The sequence below is a fragment of the Microtus oregoni genome, unplaced genomic scaffold, assembly GCF_018167655.1.
Source record: "Microtus oregoni isolate MIOR12 unplaced genomic scaffold, Mior012 000079F_ref0000094, whole genome shotgun sequence".
Lineage (NCBI taxonomy): Eukaryota > Metazoa > Chordata > Mammalia > Rodentia > Cricetidae > Microtus > Microtus oregoni.
The window spans coordinates 43621-67615 of record NW_024544537.1 but is presented as its reverse complement, the minus strand read 5'-3'; the positions used below and the strand labels follow the sequence as shown (position 1 = coordinate 67615).

The following is a 23995-nucleotide window of genomic DNA, read 5'->3' as shown; positions in this document are numbered from 1 at the left end:
TACATATAAATTGATGAGATATACACACATATAGGAGCTAGATAAAATAATGAATAATACCAATATTGCACCATTTTCATATTTTTTTCTCACAAATTTGCTAATATTTATGTTCTCAAACCTACCTTTATGTACCATCTATTAAGTACAAATGTAACTTTTTATAAACTTAAGAACTATCTCTATATGTTAGCTTTGACTCTATAAATACTAAATATTAGAAAATAGATATGATTTCTTTATATTTTCTTATTAGAAATACAAATATGTCTTTATTCACCAGCTGGTAAACAAATCTCTAATATTATACTGACAAAAGTGGGTCTTTTTTGTTTTTAGGATAAATTGGCATTGATTAAAAGAAGTATTCATATGCAATTTATTCACACTGCTTTATTTGTTCTTTTGTTATTGTTGGTGGGACTGTTCAATTCATAAAAGTCTTTCAAGTCATCACACACTTCCATTCAACCAATGAGATAAAAATTTTGAAAGAAACATTTTACAAACTGGACGCATACCCTGTTTGTTTTCTCTATAATTTGTGCTTCACAAATAAAGTCCACTTTTAAGTCTTTCTTAATATTATACAGAAATATTCTTATGCACGTAATAAATTAATGTTTCTTGGAACATTCAACCTGTTAAATTTTCAGCAATCATACTAAGTTATCATTAATTCTTAATCTCAATATGAAATATATTGTGCTTACACAAACTGCTGTTCTCATGTGCTCACATATTCCTTACACGAATTCAGCAAGTATGCTTTGGGATTATGTCATAAATTATGTTTTAAAAAGTATAACAAATGCAAAACTTGCCTATTTCCAAACAATGCTCTTCAATCATCCTCTTCATTTGTTTATATGTATATACTTTTTCCTTTTGAAAAATTATTAAGGCAAGTACAATAAAATTACAAAATCACCATCTCTAGTGCTAGCATATGCAGCATTCATCTTTAGTGACAGATTTCCTTCACGCTTAAAAATAAAAGTCTAACTGCTAAGTACGCTCTATGTGTTACAGTCAGCTATGCAGCCTTATCTATAAACCATAGCTGTCTTTAGAGATAGCAACAGAAAAATACATATCTTCAATGCTACCCCAGAAGAAATCGCTGCAGTCCCCCTTCTTTGATTTCTCCCCCTGATGTCCAGCGTTGTTGTGATACACAGTGAGTTAGTTATTCAGGTACCTGCTTTGAAGATGCCTATGAATAAAGGTCTCTTCCTGGTGCAGAATACTTAAAATGTCGTTGTTTATTTCCTTAATTCTATTGTGTTTCTATTTCCCACCAGTGGTGGCATGCAGTCTAGTCTCTAAAGAGAAACCTTAAGAAAAATCAAATCAGTAATCGTATTTCTGAGGTTAGACTTTGCTGGGGACATGTTATTTACTAAGGACAAAATTTAAATGGAATCTGAAAAATGCTATTTCACAGCCTTGCAAAAATAAATTTGATGGAAAGATAAGTAACTCATGGCAATAGCTTTGATGCTTCCACAGGCTTTTCTTGTGATAGTTGCTGAGTGCAATACCCTCTTCGTTCTTTATAAATAACTAATTCAGGGATACCATGTAAGGAAAGTGTGGGAACTGGAGACAATCACAGAATGTTATAGGGAGAGCAAAATGAGCTGACTCTCCTTTAAGGTAAAAATGTATGACCCATAAAGAAAAGTTGATTGAAGAGAAACCTAGAGACTTGTTTTTAGCCTATTAAGAAATGATTACTGAATAATTTTCTTACGCAATATATTAACTTGCCAACTCATATCTGTTGGTTTAAGGTAGGATGTATATTGAAAATATTGATACTGCATGGTTTTAGTTTGAGTTTGTACACATTATACATATAACTACACTATTTAAAAATTACTAAAAGCTTACCATATTCACAGTCAGGTGGTCTGAACTACTAGAGTCCAGAATGCATTGAGAAGATACATCGATGTGCTTTCTATTTCAGTTTAGCGCAGAAATCTCAAAATTGCTATTGTACTCAATGACATTTTCTGTTGCTTATTATTTTTGAGATGCTCTACCATTATAAAATTTTAGGTGAGTAAAAGGCCTAAAGTAATTGTGGAAGTTATTAAAATGGGAGTGACATTTTTATAACTTCAAAATGCACACTCCGGAAAGTTTTTGATTTGGCAATTCCATGAAGGATTATAAGAATATTTATGGCTGGGCTGTGGTGGCACATGCCTTTAATCCCAGCACTGCGGAGTCAGAGGCAGTCAGATCTCTGTGAGTTCGAGGCCAGTGTGGTCTACAGAGCTAGTTCTACAACAGCCAGGGCTACACAAAGAAACTCTGTCTTGAAAAACAAACAAAAACAGAATATTTATCTTTAACTGACAAGGTTTGTGTCCTTGAAATATTAGTTCTGTATTTGAGATCTGGTTAGTTTCTGAAAAGCTTGCATCAAAGGATTCATTCATTCTTCTTTAGACCTAGAAGCAAACAACGTCAATAGTAGTACAGTAGTATAAGGTATATAGATCAAAATGAGCCCAGTGGGAGTATGCATTAGAGTAAACCTGTCAATATCCAGGCATGGATAGAGGAGGGGCTCAGAGATCCTTATCACTGCTGAGCTATTTATTACAAGTTCAGAGAAAAGGGAAGCAATTGCCTTCACTTGTGTACCCAATGATGACTCCACCAACCCCCAGTGGTATTCCCACTGCATTGCTCACAAAGATGTCCCTGAATAAACTAGATGGGTCACAAAACTAACCCTAGCATCATGAATCTGAGAAAGGAGCTGGTACGGAATGGTGAGGAGGCTAGGTAAAGGAAAGAAAATAGTAAGAGAGGGTAAGGGGAAAGAGTAATCAAAATACATTTTATATACACTATCAAAGAAATAATTTGATTAATAAAAGATATATAAATGTGAGATATCATGGACAGGAACATAGTCCTTGTTCTGTGATTTCAGGAGATGGAGCACAATGTGTAAAATTTTTTCATCTTCTTCTTCTGACAAAAACCAGAATTTTTATTCTTTTATAACCACTGTTTTGATGGTAAGAAAGTTGGTAAATTCATTAAAATGTTTCCCTAATACTATCATACAAAATCAAATTATGTGTAATATTAAATAAGTTAATTCAGTAAGATAAACTCATCTGACTGATGCTATTTTGTTAGAATAAATGATTGAAAGTTGAAATAAGAAAATAGAGTTTGGCCGGGCTGTGGTGGTGCACGCCTTTAATCCCAGCACTTGGGAGGCAGAGGCAGGCGGATCTTTGTGAGTTCGAGACCAGCCTGGTCTACAAGAGCTAGTTCCAGGACAGGCTCCAAAAACCACAGAGAAACCCTGTCTCGAAAAACCAAAAAAAAAAAGAAAGTAGAGTTTGTTGCTACTCTCTGGGTCACCATAAAAAGTCATAAAACTATTGAAACTGGATGAATATGCTTTCGTGTTTTATGCAATATGTTAAAGTAGCAGTCACCAGATTACATGGCTCAAAATTTCACACATGGTATTGTAACACATCCCCGAATTCACAGTGACTGCATGCTGTTTAAGCTGAATCTTCAATTCCAGGCAAATGTGGGCTACTTTGTGAGAATTGACCAAAAAAATATAGAATAAATAGGTAAATAAAATTTCTAGGATTTAATTATTTTGAGATTCAGACATCTGCCACTGCTATAACGCATTCTACAAGTTATTCTCCATTACCAATTCCTCCTCCTCTCTCCTTTTCCCCTCCCTCCCTCTCTTTCTTTGGTGTCACCTCAAACTCAGGATCTCTTTGTCTCAGTCTTCTAAATTTTAGAATTACAGGCAAGTTTGTCAAGTTATGCTTATGCTAAAGAACATTCAGAGAATTAAAATCCCCTTGTAAAGTTAATCTATTGAAGAAATTGATGATTAACTTGAGGAAAAAATTGATGATTAATTTAACAAATTTGATATCATGTTTATATTTTCACAATCAATATCTTTAGTATTATTGTCTCATTGTACCATTTTTTCTTTGCAAATAAAAACAACTGAAAATATGTGTATGTGCTTTTATAAAGGAGTTTCATTTTAATTGTATAATTGTTAATTAGTTTGTTTTCTGCTAATTGCTTTTATGAAGTCATATATTTGATGTATTTGATGTCTTTGCTCAGCTTTGTTTTCTTGATTTTCTCATTTTGTCTTTCTCTTTAGATATTGTGAAATAAGTATTATAATTTTGTGGTGTTAATATTTCATCCTTAGAAGATTTTATTGTGTTTTGATAGCACAATTTGGGAGGAATTGTTTTAACAGGATGTCCCAAGTTATGATGCTACCTATCTACTGCAACTCATAATTTTATATTACAAAGATCAACAGCAGTCTTAAGGACAGAAAGGATACACTCTATACCTGTGATTCTCAAGGGTGATTGATGGGCCTGTGTCATGATCACCTGGGAAAGCTACTATAGTACAGTTTAATACTATCTATGTCTTACTGGCTTCAGTCTAAATGGCACCTTAGAAAGAGTTCATGCTGGGTTTTGAACCCAGGGCTTTTACATTAGAAGAATACCCTCTTGCGTTATATGCCCAGTCCTGAATTTTCACTTCGAAAGTTGTTTCCAGGCTAGTCTTCTAGAACCAAAGATTTGAGACCCATTGGTTTGGCTTGGACAGTTTGCAATTTTGGTTGTTCTCTAAAGGGTCTTTTTTTGAGGGTTTACCAAGAAAATAACTAAAATTAATAGCAGACTTAGAAAGGTTAGTTGCTTCTTTATTTCTTACATTTGCTGATATTTTTATTCTAAATGCCCCAGGATTTAGAAGTATTTATTACTAGCAGGTATCATATATAAAAGTATAATTCACCCCTCACAAAATCTTTGTGTCAGAGTATCAGCTATGCCAAAATCATTATTTGTATTCATATGTTATATTATTTAGTAATCAATTTTTCATTTAATTTAAAATAATTAAGAAATGTTTCTCCATTTGGCTTGAGATTATCTAATAAAGAATTTATATTCAGAGACTAGGTTTCCTGTCAGTTGCATAATGTGCAATAATTCTTTGCTAAGTGCAATAGGCAAACTAGACTATTCTCTTTACTTAATCCAGTCATTAATGTTCCAAACTTCATAATCATCTTGACTATTCATGAAGACTTTTGATCCATTCTGTTTCCTGTGTTATGGGGTATTTTACCTTTAGTCAGTGTCCATTTGTTTATTCTGTTATTTTCTATTTTCCTTGGCTAAAGGAAAATCAACTGCCATATTGGTTTTTCAAATAAGCAAGTCATTTGTAGACTTGATGATATTTGCAATATATTACCTTTCTTAGATTCCTATTTGTATATGCTTCAATTTAATCTACCATATAAACAAAACCACAAAGGAGAATATCCATAAAGTCCTGAGTTTGATATTTAACTTATATTTTCAAGGTCTTATGAAATTTTGAGGCCAATGCATAACTGTTCACATAGGAGTCTCACACAAAGCAAATAAGAACAAACTGACATAAGGAAGATTAAAATTTATAATTTAGACAAGCAATTGACTAAGCAGTTGGCAAAAAGTAATGTTCTCTATTATCTGGAACTGTATCTTGTTTTATTGTACACAAAACAAGATTCTACATTACCTAACTTACCTTATGTTGGTATTACTAAATAGTAAATATTGATTGAGAAAAATAGGATAAATTAAGAGATTCCTTCAAATAATTCTTATAGGCTGTATATGAATAGTACAAAGCCCACGGCAGTAAGCTATTGTGTCACCCATATTATAAATTTCTGAATAGTTGCTTCATTTAAATTTGTTGTTAAATGTACATTCAATATCACGTAAAAAGGGAAAATGCCCAGAAGAAAGGGACTCGGCAAATGACTCACAAGTTATCATTCATTTTTGTTTCTCAAAGGAATTACACAAGGAATTTAACCTTGAAAAGACCAATGATGTGATAATTACTTTACGTGTTTGAATTAGCCAATCAAACCTCTTTAAATTCAATAGTGAAGGATAAAACTGGATTGTAAATAGACTTAGTTTTTCAACCAGTCTTGCTTTTCCTTTTTTCCCCAAGCCAACTGGGCATTTCTTAAGTCTATCCTCACAACCATGGTAGGAATTAGTCCTAAGAATTATAAGCCTACAAAGAAAGGAAAGGAAGAGTTTAACAAGAGTTATTAAATTAACAAACATACTTACATATGTTCCAACAACACATCATTGAATTTATTGTCATCTATTATCAGGTAGAAATCAGAAGAAACACTTGTAGCTTAATAAATAATTTAATTTCTTGAATTTCTATGTAACATATAAATTTATTTTTACAGGATATATAGAGAGCATACTCATAGAGAGCAACAGACTTATGAAACGACTATAAAACACAAATTATAAGTCGAGTTTAAAATTTCTCGATTTTACACGTGTATTTGTCTATTTTCCTATTGCTACTCAAAGCAAAACCAAATATATAATTGTAAGTATTCTAAGAAAAAAAAAGGAGCGCCCCCATCACCTACTCATGAGTTACATACATTCTAGATTGTACAAAGTCAAAAGAGGATGAGCAAAACTCAAGAGAAATACTATGTAAAATGCACTTGTACTGACTGTGAACAGATCTGAGCATGTCTGAGTTTAAAACACGACTTGAACACCAGCAGAGGAAAATGACTATATCCACTTTCCTATTTGGGTTCCCTCAAACTCTGAAGATGCAAAAGTTGTAATTAAATAGCAGATTATATGAACACATCTCCACTATTTTGGTGGAAAGAATATACTACGGATTCTTGTTAACAGGAGCATATACTGCAAGCAGTATGGACAATTGCCCATGTATCCTAACAATAAGAAGCCATCCTCCCAATTGAACATTAACCTAAAACACATTCAATCTTCCAAATTTAACCTCTCATTGACTAGTAAAGATAGATCCATATTACTTTGCCACATATTCATGCACTATGTAATAAGGTCATTTCACATTAAATCTTTTTTTAATGACACAGCATGCCTTTTGAAAGGTAACATTTAGATTACGAAGATTGAAATTTATACAACATAGATATTACATGTAGTTCATGGGCAGCTTTTTGGAGTTTGTTATTTTGTAGTAGAGGGAACACAGTGTAATGAATTTTTAGAGTTTTTCCTTTTGTTAGAAAGAGAAAATTTTCAGATTTATGAACACCGAGGGATGTACCAATGAGAAGTAAATGATAGAAAACAAGAAAAGATACTTTACTTACTTTAATGAAGGATTCAGAAGCATGAATTTGTCAGTGAACGCAGAGGCTATTAGGGGAAAATTTACTAATGAATAGAAGGAATTTACACATATATATTTATGAAACCATAGGTCTCTTAGAAATATATATGCATATCTTATCTGTAATGGGGAGACATTTTGTGTTCTGAGCCTGTAAAAAAGACATAATACCGAATGGGAATTACGGTATTTTCATAGACATTTTCTATGGATTTAGCCAAAGTCTGATTATGACAAGGGCACATCAAATTAAGATTAGAATTAACTCTTCTCCTCCTTCTTCTGCTGTATTCAAGTTAAGTAAGATTTTACAGCTCCTTCTGACCGTATTTCATTCTATTAACATAGAGCATAAGTTTTCCTAGAGCGTAAGTTTTCACTTGGCAATGAATAAAAAAAAACTGCAATTTTTAATCACCACCACCTCACTTTTCAAAACTGTATGTATTGTTCTAAGGCCATATTAGAATTTGTGAAATAGCAAAAACTTAAACACTGAAAGTGAAGTGCATAACAAAATTGTAATTCATTTCATAATAAAACTGGTTTCTTTTAGAAAAACACATCAAAGGGTTACTTCTTATTTTTCTCTACTGTTTGAATCATTTTTGGTAGATATTGCAATTAAAAACAAACAAAAAATTAATAAAATAAGTCAAACAAAAAATTAATAAGTCATACTCATCCAATATATGATTTTCTATATCTCCTGTTTGAAATTACTATAGAAATGAGTAAATTATCCAAATAATAATAGACATTTCTCTTTTATAATGTAGTTATCATTGGCAAAATTTTCTTCACTGTTTCCCATGTCTCTCATAAAGTAAGGCCATTTTGGATGAGGAATTATCTCTGCTAGAAGAACAATAATCTTCCTTGAATTTTCATAAATGAAGATAAATATAACAAACACAATGTCTGCAAGATATGTAAGTTTCTAAATATTAGCCTATAACACTGTCCTCTGAATATAAATCTCTATGGCTATTGGGAAACTGGAAGTCTTGAGAGTCACACAAAGGAAAACTGATTTACACAATCTCTATCAATCTCACCAGAAAGTTCAAGTAGTGTTCATTATTTCCTTTAGTTGACTTTATAGAGCCAAGATATCCTTGAACTCAAATGTAAGGCCTATTATTAAGGAAAATCGAAACTGTTGGTTACTTTCTTTGTTCAGAATAATCAGATAGGAAAGATTCATGATAAGTTAAGAAACAGCCTATGCTTCCATCGACAAAGTTGTCCTCTTTTATTACAGAATCACATTGTGATTTCTTTTAATAACTGTATGTATGGTTGGGAACATTTTCCACAATAGGGAGTATGAATCCGCAGTGGGATGTCTAACCTGTTTCACCTCTAATCATTTACTACATCAGTAATGGGATTAATGGCCAAACAACTTCAGATCAGAGACAATAAGGCATTTTCAATTTCTGTGTATGTGTGTTCTTCTAGTTCCATCCAGTGATTTCACTTGTGACTCTAATGCTTTCCTTAGAAATTCAATAAGATTTCTTCTGGGACTAATGATATAAACTAAAAATAGTAAAGAAGCAATCGCTGGTAATCCCAGCAGTCAGGAGGCTGAGGCAGAAGGATTGAGAGTTTGATTCCAGTGTGGCCTGTATCCTGTCTCAAAAACAAAATAAATAAGCCAAATGGTGGTGGAGAACGCCTTTAAACCCCAGCACTTGGGAAGCAGAGGCAAGGATATCTCTGTGAGTTCAAGGTCAGCCTGGTCTAAGAGAGCTAGTTTCAGGACAGGCTCCAAAACTACAGAAAAACCCTGTCTCAAAAAACCAAAAAAAAAAAAAAAAAAAAAAAAAAAAAAAAAAAAAAAAAACCAAATGATAAAGAAAAAGTTAAACACAAGATTAAAAACAGCTCCTTTAAAAAAAAAAAAGAGTGAGGGTACCATTCTAGAATCAGAAAATAGCTTACAATGTACAAATAGATGATTTCCTAGAAATAGTAATTGCAACTCAAATAACTGGTATCTGAAAAGTTAATGACTATTCTAGGATAAAGAAAGCATATTTAGAGTTTAGGAATTGGCTCTCAGTTAATATTTCCTCTTGTTATAAAATATTTATTAACAATGAAATATGGAAGAAACCGGCATCTATGTATTTAAGTTTAAGTTAATAGAGTTCAAACACATATACTATGAGGAAAATAATAATTACAAAATGGTTGACTGAACAATCAGATGCTTAGCTATAGAAATAGAATAGGTTCAGATCTCATCATGTCTTCGATTTATTTCGTAGAATTCATCTAAACTTTAACCAGCTGGTAGCACAATATATGTAAGTCTTCTCTGCCCATCGAAGACCAAAGGGATGGGATAGAAATGAAATAATCAAAGATTTGAGCACCAGAATAAAGACTAAGATGCTCAGAAGCAGCAAGTTGAGGTTACACTAAAGAACCAGATGGACTTTTGAATCTACAATGTTTCATTCAGAGCTCAGGCGGTGATTGATGAAGAACAGGCAATACCAAACATCACACATATCCAAGTCTGGAAGTCCATTCTTCCCCCCAGCTTGGCTAACACATTCACGTTTTCAAATGTGTTTTTACAGCTAGAATAATCTTATCCCCCAGAACCCCAACAAACAAAAAGAGAAGGATGAAACCTAAGCACTAGGGGAAATACATGTTTTTTTTTTTTATTTTATTGTGAGTTCTCATAGAACTTCTGTTACACATAAAACATGTGAACCATGAGTTCTCTTCACAGGTTCTCATGTGGAGCTGATAGAGGAAGAGAAACTTGGGAGGAATGTTTCTAAAGCTATAGATAGCTTCTTTTGCATTTATTTCACTTGTAAATATAACAAAGCATTGGAGGAAAAAGATTCTTAAGTTGTGAGAGTATCAAATATTACCCATCAATCCCTGAATCATGCTATTCAAAGTGCTTAAATCTACACTAAAAATAGAACAAAAAATGTACTCCCAATGCAGCTAAATTAACACCTATGGATGCCTAAAATATGACTGTGGTCTGATTACTTCCTCCACATTTATTCCACACACCCGCCGTGCACTTAAAAACTTAAAAAAAGTAACAAAGAAATAAATCAGGCCATTGCCACATTTACAATCTTCTGAGTACTGGGGAAGTTTGGAATCCAGTCCAATGACAAGTGTCCATAGTATAAAGTAAACAATGGCTTCTCTGGTTCTGAAAATAACCCAATGTGCAAAGCTGACCTTAAAGTTTTATGTGTCCTTGTAGCGTCAGTTCTGGTTTTTGAAAATGTGACACAGAACCAAGGGGAGCACAAGAAGAAAGACATATTATAGAGAAGACCTAGGCAAGTTGTCAGGGAAGTAAACATTTTTTTAAGCAAATTAAAAATGAATGCACATCCCAAGGCTCCTTTGCCTTGTCACACAGACAGAGACCTTTGCATTGTTACAAAGTGGTACGTCTCTCATAGATTCACAGTTCTACCTTGCCTCCCCAATTACCTTTATTGCAATTTACACTTTTATGTCCATGTGGCCTGCTCACACTTTAACCTTGTGACCCAAACTCTAGAATTGGTTTGTTGTTATGTGGTATGGCAGGAATAAAGCAAACACAGTAGTTACTACTTGAGCCCACAGATGATGATGGAAAAGGAATTTGCTATGATGAATCACTAAAGTTAAGTTCTATAAAGCTTAAGTTCTATTACCAGTGTGTCACATTGACTTGAAACAAACGAACAAACAACTAAAATCTACAAAAGTAATACTTTTAACAACTCTGCCCTCTACAGGATCTTTTGTGGGCGATTTAGCATCATTGTTAACACAACAAGGAATTAGCTGCTTATGTGATTGATTTGAAACATAAAGCTAGATGGTAAGTGACAAATTTCCTGGGAGCATCAACTTTCTGTTTCTGAAAGACAGAATCATATAGTTAAATTAAATTAATTTCTATACAATAAAATTAAGTATTTTAAGTATATTTTCTGATCTAATTTAAAACTATTTTGTGTAAATAATATTTATTTTGAAAATAGTAGTTTGTGTTGTTATTCATATGTTTGACCTCCTGAGATCTTATTTAAACATCTTTACATTAATAAATTCTGCTTATGCTCATAAATCGAAAGAAGCATTGAAAAGTAAATACAAGTCAGTTAACATGGGGATCCCACAATAAGCTGCACAGATTTTTTTTTTCTGACTTTTCAGAAGATAGAATTTTGTATAATACAAGGTGACAAAACATATTTGATGACACCTCCTGATCTTCCCTTTGGTTAATGGAAGCCTTCAATGGAAATTTCATTTGTACTTGCCTTGATTCACCTATCTGAGTTAACTTGCCTGGTATTTGCACATAATCTCATTTGCAGAAAAAATTAATTATAGAGGGAAAAGAGGAAGTAGATTTTCAAACAAAAACAGCCACAAACACATTCATGCCTTTCCAGGAAGTGATCAAATATAGGGCTTGATTTTTTTTTTTTTTGGTTTTGTATTTTTGTGTGTTTTTTTATTTATTTGTTTTGTTTTGCTGTTTTATATATATATTTCTATTTGTATTTCTATATATATTTCTATATATATATATATATTTATAAGGGTACACCAACTCATTTGAAAACAACAGAAGCAACACTCTCCCGATTTTCATGCCTTCGATCTTCCTCTGTAGTGGTCACTCTGTAGCAGTCACTGCTATGTGACTAGCACGACTTTGGGTCTAGAGTGTGTTCTAAAGCGAAGTGAATTAAATGTTAAGACAGTTAGGCCTACCCCTACCCTCTGCAGAGTTCTACAGATCATGCTGCCACGAGAAGGGTAGAGGTGGGGAATGAGGTGGGGACAAGGAAGAGATTTCAGGGCTCTGACTGGCAGGGCCCTCTTATGAGCAAATGTTCTTCTCTCTTTCTCTCTCTTTTTTGTTCCCAAACTTCAGTGCAATGCTGGCGCTCAGGTGCACTGCTCTCTGAAGGCCGTTGTGGCCCAGCTGGTCCTAGGAAGAACCCGAGAGAGGATCCGGTGCTCCTTGTCCCATCAGATAGATTTGTCCAAGCACCCCAAGGAAATGTTAAAAGCAAAACAAAATTTAAAAAGAACATTAAAAACCCATTCTAAAACTAAATTAATGAAGCAAAAAAAAAAAAGGGTTTCTATCTACACATCAGTCTCTTCTTTAAAAAAAATGTAAATTTACAAATCCAATGACATATAAAACAAAGTAAAAAAATGTAATGGTAAGAGACAACATGGTAAAACAGGAAAACACTGATGCTACAAAGAAATTCCAAAAAATATATGTACAAGACCCTGTTTTTCCTCGTGTTCTAGAGATTGTAATGCATGTTTGTTTGTTTGTTTGTTTGTTTAACAGCAGCAGTCGAGGATTTAGTTCCAGGCACTGGACTGCAGATTCCTTTCAAACGCCCAGGGACGGGATGTCCTTTGCTTTTCTGTCACCAAATCACACTGGATATACTGGTCTCCCTCGGCAACAACGGCAGGATGGCACTGTTTGTGTGGGCCTCATCTGGATTCGGCTCCCTGCTTGACTTTGTCTGTGGCCGCTGCCCATTGATGAGTGTCATGGGGATGTTACAGTAGGTATGCTGATTTCCTATGGAGGTAAGTGGCAGGGTGCCCGTGGGAGGTACATCGTACTCATAGCTTCGATAGTAGTGTTTCTGACGCATTTGTGAATGGTAGGTGTTGTGAAAGGTAGAACGGAGATCTGGGTGGGCAGTGGCTAGAGCTGTGGAGGTGGCGGCAGCCATTGAAATGGCCGAGACAGTCTGCAGCTCCCCGAAAGGCCCCTGCTCGCTGACATCTAAAGCCTGCTCGTGTGTAATGGGCTCTATTCTCTTAAAAGGCATTTCGTACTGTAAACGTTTCCAGAACTTCGAGTTCAACTTGTTGCATTTTGGTCCATGCCATTTAATAACCGTGAGGAGCTTGATGGTGTGCTTGAGGGCCTCCACCTCCTGGTAGTTCATAATTCCTCGGAGTTCGCTGCATTCGATCAGTATCACCTTGATTTCTCCAGTCACAAGCATGTTTCGTAGTCTGGTTTCCAGCTCAAAGATGCTCCAGCCCCTTCGAACTACATAATTTGGGGTCATGACAATGATCAGCCGCTTACTTTGATCTACACATCTTGCCACATCTTCAATGTATGCTATAAATAGAAGAAGAAGGAGCAGGATAAATGAACTGATAAAGAGATCCAGAAGCTTCTTACACTTTCTCTCACATACTATGTGAAAATTGTTTGTTGTCAACACGTTGTGAAGATGAAAACAGGGGATGAACAGCACTTTGGATAGAGTTTTGGCCTCTGTTGTAGTAATTAGGGATATTTATCAAGGTATAAATACCTCATTTGATTTAAATAAATATTAAGGCTCACAGAATGCAATGGTTTATAAAGTGATAAACTATCATCTCTGGCTTATTTTTTTTAATTTATTTATTTATTAAGGATTTTCTTCTCTGGATTATTAAGAATTCAATTTCATCTAAAAATATTTCTTTCTTGGGAAACTAAATAAAATTTCTCAAGTTGCAAATTGCTAAGGAAAAATGGCGACTACATAGACATGTCTACTTACAACACACATATATATATATATCCACACACAAATGAAATAAACAAGTGAAAATATTAACTTACTTCCAGTTGGGATCAAATCTCTATCTGGTATGAACAACTTATATCCATAATGCTTTTCAAGCATATCAGGTAGGATTTCAAGGGCAAAACGTTCTTCTTCCCCAGTCTCTTGGTTCCACTGGTCAGGGTCCACTTTGGTATATGACAGATAGGCATCATAATCTTTGTTGTCTGTCAAAAACATTACAAAGTAAGTTCTACAAAGTAAGTGCTAGGAAGAAAGCAGCAGAATACTAGCAATATTCACTTTTATTGATAAATATATACAAACATTACACTCAGGAAATAAAAAAAAGCCTGTATTAATTTTTATCATATGTTTGGTAGTACCACCAGCTTTGCTGGGAGGTACAAAGGGACACATTGTGATTTTTGCTATTGTGATAAAAATAGTAGGAAAAAAATTAATGGCAAAAGAAATGAATGAGAAAGAGATGGGGGTGGAGCTTAGTGCTGGACTTCATAAACCGCTGGTATCACCAGCAAGTACAACTACTGGCACAACCAAAATATCAATTTCTGTAACTTTCAAAAACACAAATTATAGGAAATCTTTACTGTTTATATAAAAGCTACATGTTTAGATAATAATATGTTATTATTATATATGCTGCATTTAAAAACTCTGTCTTTGGATATTTTTTAAGATGAGGGCTACGATCATTTAATTTCAACTTTGATTTAAAAACATTTTTACTTTCAGCTAGACTGATTTTGACTCTTTCCTCTTCACACAGATCACCTGGACTGTCCTACTCCAGGAGTTCCATGATGGCCCCTACCTATTTGGCAAAGCCTTAGCTTCTGACCTTCTCTCTTTGTGTCTCCCCACATCTAAACTCATACAGTATAGAGATGACCTTCTCCTCTGAAGTCCATCCCTACAAATTAGCCAATCTAACACCTCTGCTCTTCTAAATTTCTTTTCCAGTCGAGGCTATAGAATCTCACCATCCAAGGTCCAACTTTACACTCTTCAGGTCACTTATTTGAGATTAATCATTACCCCAACACACAAATCTATTACTTTGGATAAAAACTGTGAATCCAGTCACTCACAGTCCTTTCAACTAAAGATGAATTTTTATCATTCCTAAAAATAGTGGCTTCTTAAATTCCCGAATTGCCTCTTTTTCCTTCCTTGCTTGCCACTTATATGAGGCAGCCCTTGCCCCCCCCCCATGAACTCCTTCTCAGTCTCATCACTATCTCTTTCAGAAGCTCCAACAGGCTCTCCTCCAAGTTCCAACCCTTCACCTCCCAGACCTAACTCATTCCTTGGTTCAGGACAATTGTCTATATTCTGTCAATTATGTTTTAAATAAATGCTGATTGGCCAGGAAGTATAGGAGGGAAGTAGAGGCAGGTCAATGAGAACAGGAGAATTCTGGGAAGAGGGAGGCTCCCTCTGCAGTCCTGTTCAGACACAGAAGAAGCAAGATGTGACTACGCTGCTGAAAAAAGGTACTGAGCCATGTGGCTAACACAGATAAGAATAATGGGCTAATGTAAATTATAAGAGTTAATAAGAAGCCTGAGCTAATGGGCAAATCAATTTATGATTAATGTAAACCTCTGTGTGATTTCTTTGGGAATTAACGACTGTGGGAACCGGGCAGGACAGAAACCCCAACAACAGTTCCTTCTCCCTCTGTGTGACAGAAAAAGAATGGCATGCCCTTGGGGTCCTAGGCCACCAGCTGGGGCCTGTAGTAATATTTCATTTGTGTTTTAACAAATAAAGCTTGCCTGAAGATCATAGCACAGAACTAAGCCACTAAAGGCAAGGGAGTGGTGGCACGCACCTTAATCCCTGGACTAGGGAGACAGAGCAGACAGATTTCTGTTAGTTCAAGGCCACCCTGGGCTATGCAAAATTGATCCAGTTTAAAAGAGAAACATAAGTCACACAAAGGTGATCCCAGCACTTAGGATCCCATGCCTTTAATCCCAGCACTAGGAAGGTGGAGACAGGCATGATATGGCTGAGCAGAAAGAAGAATATAAGGTGAGAGGGGACAAGAGCTCAGTGCAGTCTGAGGCAGCAGTCTGAAGCAGTCAGCCTGAGGATCAGTCTGAGCAAGCATTCTGAGGCTTGGTGGAGGCAGATGCAGTCTGAGCATGTAGTCTGAAGATGCAGTCTGAGAATTAGGAGAGACAGGATCACCCTTTCAGTCTGAGGATTCAGTAGAGGTAAAAAGTCTCTCTTGTGGCTGGCTGCACTGCTTCTCTGATGTCTCAGCTTTCACCCCCTAATATCTGACTCCGGGTTTTTATTTCTTAAGACCAATTAGAATTCGTGCTACAGGAACCTTTCCTTGTACCTGTAGCATACCTGTCAAAAACAAACTAGACCTAGCCACTCAGAGATGGGCACCATGTATATGTGCTTTAGTTGCTGCTGAGCTCCTCATTCGTGAATCAAAAAAACTAGACTTTGGGTCACCCATCACTATCTTCCCCACCGCAACCTGCCCCATCTCTTAACTTATAAAGGCTTACAAACTCCACCTCCTTCCTGAGTTCTTATTCTCCAGGTGGCACTATTAGAAGATGTCACACTTACTTTCCCATCTTGCCCATCCTTCAATGTCTCAAATCTTCTTCTCCAACCAAGCACTGACTACTTCCCATATAATTCTTGCATTGAAACCCTAAAGGAATTACTGTCCCATTCCTCACAATACAAGAGGGCACACTGCCTCAGGCCACCTGTGTAATGCTGTCTCTTTAAGAGACAAGCCACGCCCACTCCTTGCAGCCTCTCTCCCTCCCTCGCCATCTTGGCTCTCTCTCTGTCCCCTTATCTCCCCCCCTCAACCTCCTTCTTCCCTTTTTCCTTCCCCTCCATAACCCAACTAATAAATATCCAATTCTATTCTGTAGGATGTGCCTGTCTATGTGTCTCCCACCCATCACCTGCTCACACCACTTGCTGGGCTTGCAGGGAATAGCCCTCTGCCACATGGCTGGGGACCGGCCACCTTGGTTTGTGGGCCTGCCACCACTGGGACCCCGCAGCAAGCTGCTGGGGACTCCCTGCAAATCCATAACAACCTGTACCTGGTACACAGATGGCTGCTCCTTTTTACATGAAGGGATCCAAAAAGCATGCTATGCCATAGTGTCAGATACTGGGGTGGTGAAATCACAGACACTCCTTACCCACACTACTAACCAAGAGGCTGAATAAATATCTCTCACCTGTGTCTTCCAATTGGAAGAAGGACAACACTTAAACATTTACAGAGACTCCAAATATGCTTTTCATATCCTCCTGTCCCACATTGCCATCTGGAAAGAGCGTTGGCTACTTACAACAAAAGGAGGATCCATAATTAACCCAGATCAAATTACCTCCCATCTCCCCAAAGCAATAAGAATTATTCACTGCTGGTCTTGTCAGACTGACTACTCTGTCATCTCTAAGGGGGAATAACTGTGCTGATGAGGCAGCTAGGGCAACAGCCCTCCAAGTTCCAGACTCACCTCACCCACTGCAGGAAGTCCACACACTCCAACCCATCCCCACAATTACCCTCTGACACTTGACAAATTCTGTCCTGTCCACACTAGCTCTTTCATCCTAATAGTTACGTTCTGCCTCATTTTGTCAAGGCTCACCTACAGCCCACCCCTGAGGACTTGCATTTCTTAAGAATTATTATTGCTTGTTATAAAATTTGTCAAATGCCATATTTTAACTCCAGATATCATAGCACCCCTTTTTCTACCTACTGGGTTAGAGGCTCCCTCCTGGGGACTTGACTGGCAGCTTGATATTACCCACATGCCCACAGACAAATGAGTTAAGTATCTCCTGGTTCTAGTGAACATGTTCTCAGACTGGGTGGAAGTGTTCCCCATCACTATAAAAAGGGCTCATACACTCTCCAACCTCCTTCTCTGGGCAATTATTCCCTGATTTGGAATCCCTGACTTTTTCCATTAAGACAGTGGTTCAGAATTCACCTCCTAGATCTCTCAAACCCTATTTAAAGCTCTCAGCATCTCTTGGCATTTTCATATCCCATATCATCCTCATTTCTCAGGAAAGATTAAACAAACTAATTGCTCCTTAAAAACATTCGTGTTAAAATATCACAGGAATTTCACCTTGACTAGGTACAGCTCTTGCCTCTGGATCTTTTTAGGCTTTAGACTCTCCCCAAGTGAAACCTTTCAATTTTACAATTTGAACTCATGCATGGGAGGGCAGTTCTAACCCCCAGCTTCCCATCAAAACCCTCACCTCTCTCTGATCACCTACTCATCCCCCTCATCATCTCTGTTCCCTCATATGGAACTTTACCGACCACTCCCTACCCCGACCATGCACTAACTCCTGTCCATTTCCAGTCAACAACATATGGGATTAGGTCTTTCTCTCTCCTGAGAGACCAATGCCTCTCACTATTTCCCCCTAAATTGCAGGGCCCCTTTGAGGTAATTCTTGTAACCCTCACAGCTGCTAAGCTTGATGGCTTCCTCCATTAGATTTACTTATCTTACGTCAAGCTCTTTATACAGCCCAACACACAGCTCAAGATAATCTTCCTTTATACACAGCAACCCCAACATGGCCCTGCTTCCTTCAGTTTCAGAGAACGCTGAGATCAACTGCCTTGTCTCTAATTCCAGAAGAATGAAACAACCTTACAGTCCTATAACTGTACTCAATTTTACCAGATTAGGAATCCCCTATGCTCTCTTTCCTGACCCCCTCCGCATTCTCCTGTCTCTACTAATCATGCCCTACTTCATTAATTTCCTCCATATGTATCTCCAATGACATATTCAAAAGTTTTAATTAAACTAATTAACTGTTGTTACAGTACTACCAACCATTAGCCACAGAGCTGGAGGTGTAAAGACTATCAAATGTGCCTGGGTGGTAAGAAACAACAACATCACAGAGATACCCACATCCCCAAACTCAAAAAAAAGAGACTCGCAGCACAGATTTCAGTACAATTCTTTACTATTGACATCCCTCAGCAATCAACCACCTGTCTCCTGAGCAGTAATCTGAAAGTGATGCCATTTCCATTTCTAAGGAAGGCCTGCACGAGCACCCCTCTTTTCACACCCTATCAATAAACTGCCAGCGTGGGTTTGTTGTACACTGTGGTTCATTCTCAATGCCGCTAAACTACAACAATTGGGAAGGCTGAAGAAGACCATTTGAGGCCAAGAGTTTCAGATCAGCCTATGTATAACACTGTGAGTACTATCTCAAGAAACAAAAACCTAACCAAACCAAACTAACCAACCAACACTAACTATATTCAAATGTCATTATGAAATCTTCATGAGATAAAGCAAAACTGAAAACATATCAGAAATCAAAATGTTTAGGGTGTTGACAAAAGCATCTCTTCTTTAATTCATAAGAGGATATTAGTTTCAATAATATGTAAGAGTATTGCATGGATTTTGTTTTCAGAATTACACATCTTTAAAAAAACAGAAAATATTTTCTAGATGAACATAGTACACTAAGTGAATCTGGGTTAGAAAAGAGATATACTGAGAAGGAAATGGTTTGAGATTGATAGCTGGGTCTTGGATAGTTTTTAACCTATAAATATCTATTGAGTAGATGTTAGATGTTATTGATAGCTGCCTTTTTTATTACTCTCAAATATTTATAAATCACATAAATGAAACTAACTAGTGAGTGACAAATGGGTTACAAAATTAAAACCAGGGAACTCAATGATGGACATTTAGGAATGAGATAGCTCAAAAAGCTTATCATTAGAAATTGTCACTGATAGAATTTGAGTCACATTTCTTCCTTTGGTCTAAGAAGATGCTTTGTTTTCCTATACAGGCTCACATTTCTAAAGTGTACTTTTTCATGTTAAAAAACTATAGGACTTTATAAATAACGGCAGAATAAATACACAGTAAATTATTAAATTATCATCTTAATGTTTTGGCTTATTTGCTTATTGAATATCTGTTAATTTTTTTCAAATTTTTGGTGATATTTAAGATAAACTAGAAAGTTAGCCAAATACTCTACCTAAAAACTTTTAATTTCAATTCTGTTATGGAAGTCTCTGTAAATTATATTTTCAGAAAAAGCTCCTTTGTCTTTTTATAACATTGACGCAATCTACTTATTTTTCCATTCAGTATTTTTTCAGACTTTCTAATTTTTTTCATTTTTTTCTTAAATTATTTTATGTGCATTGGTGTTTTGTTTGCATAGATGTCTGTGTAAGGAAGTTGGGTCCCCTGGATATGGAGTTACAGATGGCCTTGAGCAACCATGTCAGTGCTGGGAGTCAAACCCAGGTCTTTTGGAAGAGCAGTCACTGTTCTCTGGAAGAACAGTCAGTGCTCTTAATTGCTGAGGCATCTCTCCAGTCTTATTTTCTCTTTCAGGTTTATTTGTTTTATGTGTATGAGTGTTTTGCCTGCATGTATGTGTGCTGGTACCCTGGAATCCATGGAGGTCAAAAGAAGATATAAGATCCCATGGAACTGGAGTAACAGATGGTTGTGAACCACCATGTGGGTGCCGGGAATTGAACTGGGAACCTCTGGAAGAACAGCAAGTGTGTTTAAGTGTTGAGCCATCTCCCCATCACCCCAGCCTGTTTTATCTAGAGATTCTTGAATATTTTATCTAGAGATTCTTAAATATTTCTCTAGATAAATGTTTTATCTAGAGATTCTTAACTATTTTTTAAATATGAAACACTAAGTTACATAGTTTTTGAATAGAACCTTTATGTACACACTGGGCTCTCATCAAATTTGCCATTCTCGTACATTAGCCTACTGGGTGTTAAGATTATAAGCATCATAATTTGGCAACAATTAAAATATTGTCCTGGGTACATGGCTCAAAGGTTGAAAGCATATTCTATGCAAGGATGTGGGCCTGAGATTGAATCCCCAGAACCCACATATAATCCAAACACAATAGCAGCAACATCTGTACAGAATCTCCAGTCTCTTCTGGGTTGATGGGAGGCTGAGACAAAAAGACTCCTGGAAAATTCCAGGCCAGCTAGCTTTCATACGCCAGGAAAAAAACAAGATATCCTAACTCAAACAATGTGGAAAGAAAGGACCGACGCACAAGTCTGTCCAGATCTCCAAATGTATACATACTCCATGTGCACCCATATTTACACTCATGTACATACAAAGGTAAATTAAAAATAAAAATAAAGAAGAATGGATGAAGAAAGTGTGGAATATATACACATTAGAGTACTACTCAGCGGTAAAAAACAATGACTTCTCAAATTTTGCATGCAAATGGATGGAAATAGAAAACACTATCCTGAGTGAGGTGTCCCAGACCCAAAAAGATGAACATGGGATGTACTCACTCATAATTGGTTTCTAGCCATAAATAAATGACATTGAGTCTATAATTTGTGATCCTAAAGAAGCTAAATAAGAAGGTGAACCAAAAGAAAAACATATAGTTATCCTCCTGGATATGGGAAGTAGACAAGATTGCCGAGCAAAAATTGGCATCTTGGGGGTTTGGTGGGATAGGGGTAAGGGGAGATGGGGAGAGAAATGTGAGAAGGGGAGGATGGGGGGAACTTGGGGAATTGGGATGGTTGGCATAAAGGAAGGATGGATATGGGAGCAGGGAAGCATATATCTTAATTAAGGGATCCAGCTTAGGGTGGGCAAGAGACCTGAACCTACAGGGGCTCCCAGGTGCCCAGGGGGATGTCCCCAGTTAGTTCCTTGGGAAGCTGAGGATAAGGAACTTGAAATGGCCCTATCCTATAACCACACTGATGAATATCTTGCATATCACCATAGAACCTTCATCGGGCGATGGATGGAGATAGAGACAGAGACCCATATTGGAGCACCGGAATAAGCCCCCAAGGTCCCAATGAGGAGCAGACGGAAGGAGAACATGAGCAAGGAAGTCAAGACCACGAGGGGTGCGCCCACCCACTGAGACAATGGGGATGTTCTATTGGGAACTCACCAAGGCCAGCTGGCCTGGGTCTGGAATAGCCTGGGATAAAACCGGACTCTCTGAACAATGAGGACTGATGAGAAGCCAAAGACAATGGCACTGGGGTTTGATCCTACTTCATGTTCTGGCTTTGTGGGAGCCTAGCCAGTTTGGATGCTCACCTTTCTAGACCTGGATGGAGGGGGGAGGACCTTGGACTTTCCACCTGACTGCTCTTCTGTCTGGAGAGGGAGGGGGAAAGGAGTGGGGGGAGGGGAGGGGAGTGGGAGGAAGGGGAGGGAAATCGGAGGATGGGAGGAGGCGGAAAAATTTTTTTCCAAGAAAAAAATAAAAAAAAGAAAATCAAGATAAAAAAAAAAGAATCTGAAAGAATGGAATAAGTGAAGTATATCATATAGTCAAGCATTTTAACCTCTAAGCCACGAATGGTACTTAATTTGATAAAAAAATAAAAGCAGGCGATGAAAGGAGACAGAGACAGAGACCCACATTGGAGCACCGGACAGAAATCTCAAGGTCCAAATCAGGAGCAGAAGGAGAGAGAGCATGAGCAAGGAACTCCGGACCGTGAGGGGTGCACCCACACACTGAGACAATGGGGATGTTCTACTGGGAACTCACCAAGGCCAGCTGGCCTGGGTCAGGAATAGCCTGGGATAAAACCGGAATCTCTGAACATAGCAGACAATGAGGAATACTGAGAACTCAAGAACAATGGCAATGGGTTTCTGATCCTACTGCACGCACTGGCTTTGTGGGAGCCTAGCCAGTTTGGATGCTCACCTTTCTAGACCTGGATGGAGGTGGGGGTTCCTTGGACTTCCAACAGGACAGGGAACCCTGATTGCTTTTCGGACTGAGGAGGGGGGGGGTACTTAATTGGGGGAGGGGGAGGGAAATGGGAGGCGGTGGTGGGGAAGAGACAGAAATCTTTAATAAATAAATAAATTAAAAAAAATACCATCTTCTTCTTAAGTACAGAATGGGAAACATAAGAAAATCACCAGTCTGTGAAAATAAAGTAATTCACAAAATCTATAGTTTCTATATACACTTTCCTACATGTGATTACATATGTATTCAGAATCAGCTGTCTTGCCAGAAATAATCACAAAAATATGTTCGATTTGAAGAAAACTTCTTCAAAGCACATGTCTTCAAAGTTCAAGTTTTAAGATGTATGTATATTCTATCAACAGAATTTCAATGATTATTCTGTAAAGTGTATGACGGATACTTAAAATAAATATAAGTGCTCAGCAGAAAAGCCAGCGAATGGAGAATATGTAGCTCAGCAAAGGACTGGATTGTAGAAGCAACCCTGCTTAAACACAGAAAACTCATTACTAAAGCGAATCTAAGAGAGGTTGCACAGTTTGAACTCACAAAGAAGAAATACTGATAGCAATATGGATTAGATAACCAAAGAAGACAATGGAGTCAGTTACAAAATTAGATGGTTAAGAACAGAAAATCCGGAAATGCTGTGCAGAGGGAGACAGGAGATGGGAGAGAGACCAAAATGTTTAGGTTCAGACAAACCCATGGGAGCCTGAAATAGCCAAAACTCTTTGGAAACAGAAAACTAATTCTTTAGAAACGAGACATACTGGTTTAAATGGTTTAAATATGCAAACATTGGTGTAAATATGAGTTCCTATCACAGAAACTAATAAAAAATGCTGCTGTTCAGCTGAGAAATGAGTTTAGTAAGATTATAGAGGTTCCTACAAGACACAGAATAGAATTTTAAGCTCAGCTTACAATTGCTTTTAGTGTCACTGAATTATTTACCTAAACTGTCCCATTATCTATTTTCCCATTATAAAGTTTTAAGAATTAAAAAAAATAATAAAATAAAATAGTTAGGGTCTGATATGACAAAAACAAAAGCAACTGAGCTGAACTTCTGAGTTCCATAAACTCTGACTCATTTGAGAGTTTATTTCTTAGTTTTTGAAAGAACGCCATGGAGATGAATACATTTCACAGTTTTAGGGCCCTTGTCTAGCATGTACAAATTCTAGGTTTGGTCTCCAGAACTGGGAAAAAGTGCAATAAAACAGAAACTTCTTGAA

The 23995-nt window shown here is 36.9% G+C and overlaps 1 protein-coding gene across 1 annotated transcript in view; it reads right to left on the bottom strand.

Moving 5' to 3' along the window:
* Nucleotides 1-9405: 9405 nt before the first annotated feature.
* LOC121441583 (interleukin-1 receptor accessory protein-like 1) overlaps nucleotides 9406-23995 on the bottom strand; it is a gene marked incomplete at its 5' end in the record, with an annotated part of 52373 nt that continues 37783 nt past the window's right edge. The window contains 2 exons of the mRNA XM_041642799.1: nucleotides 9406-13450; nucleotides 13946-14116. Of these exons, the coding sequence (XP_041498733.1) occupies nucleotides 12732-13450; nucleotides 13946-14116 (890 nt within the window). The remainder of the gene's footprint in view (nucleotides 13451-13945; nucleotides 14117-23995) is intronic.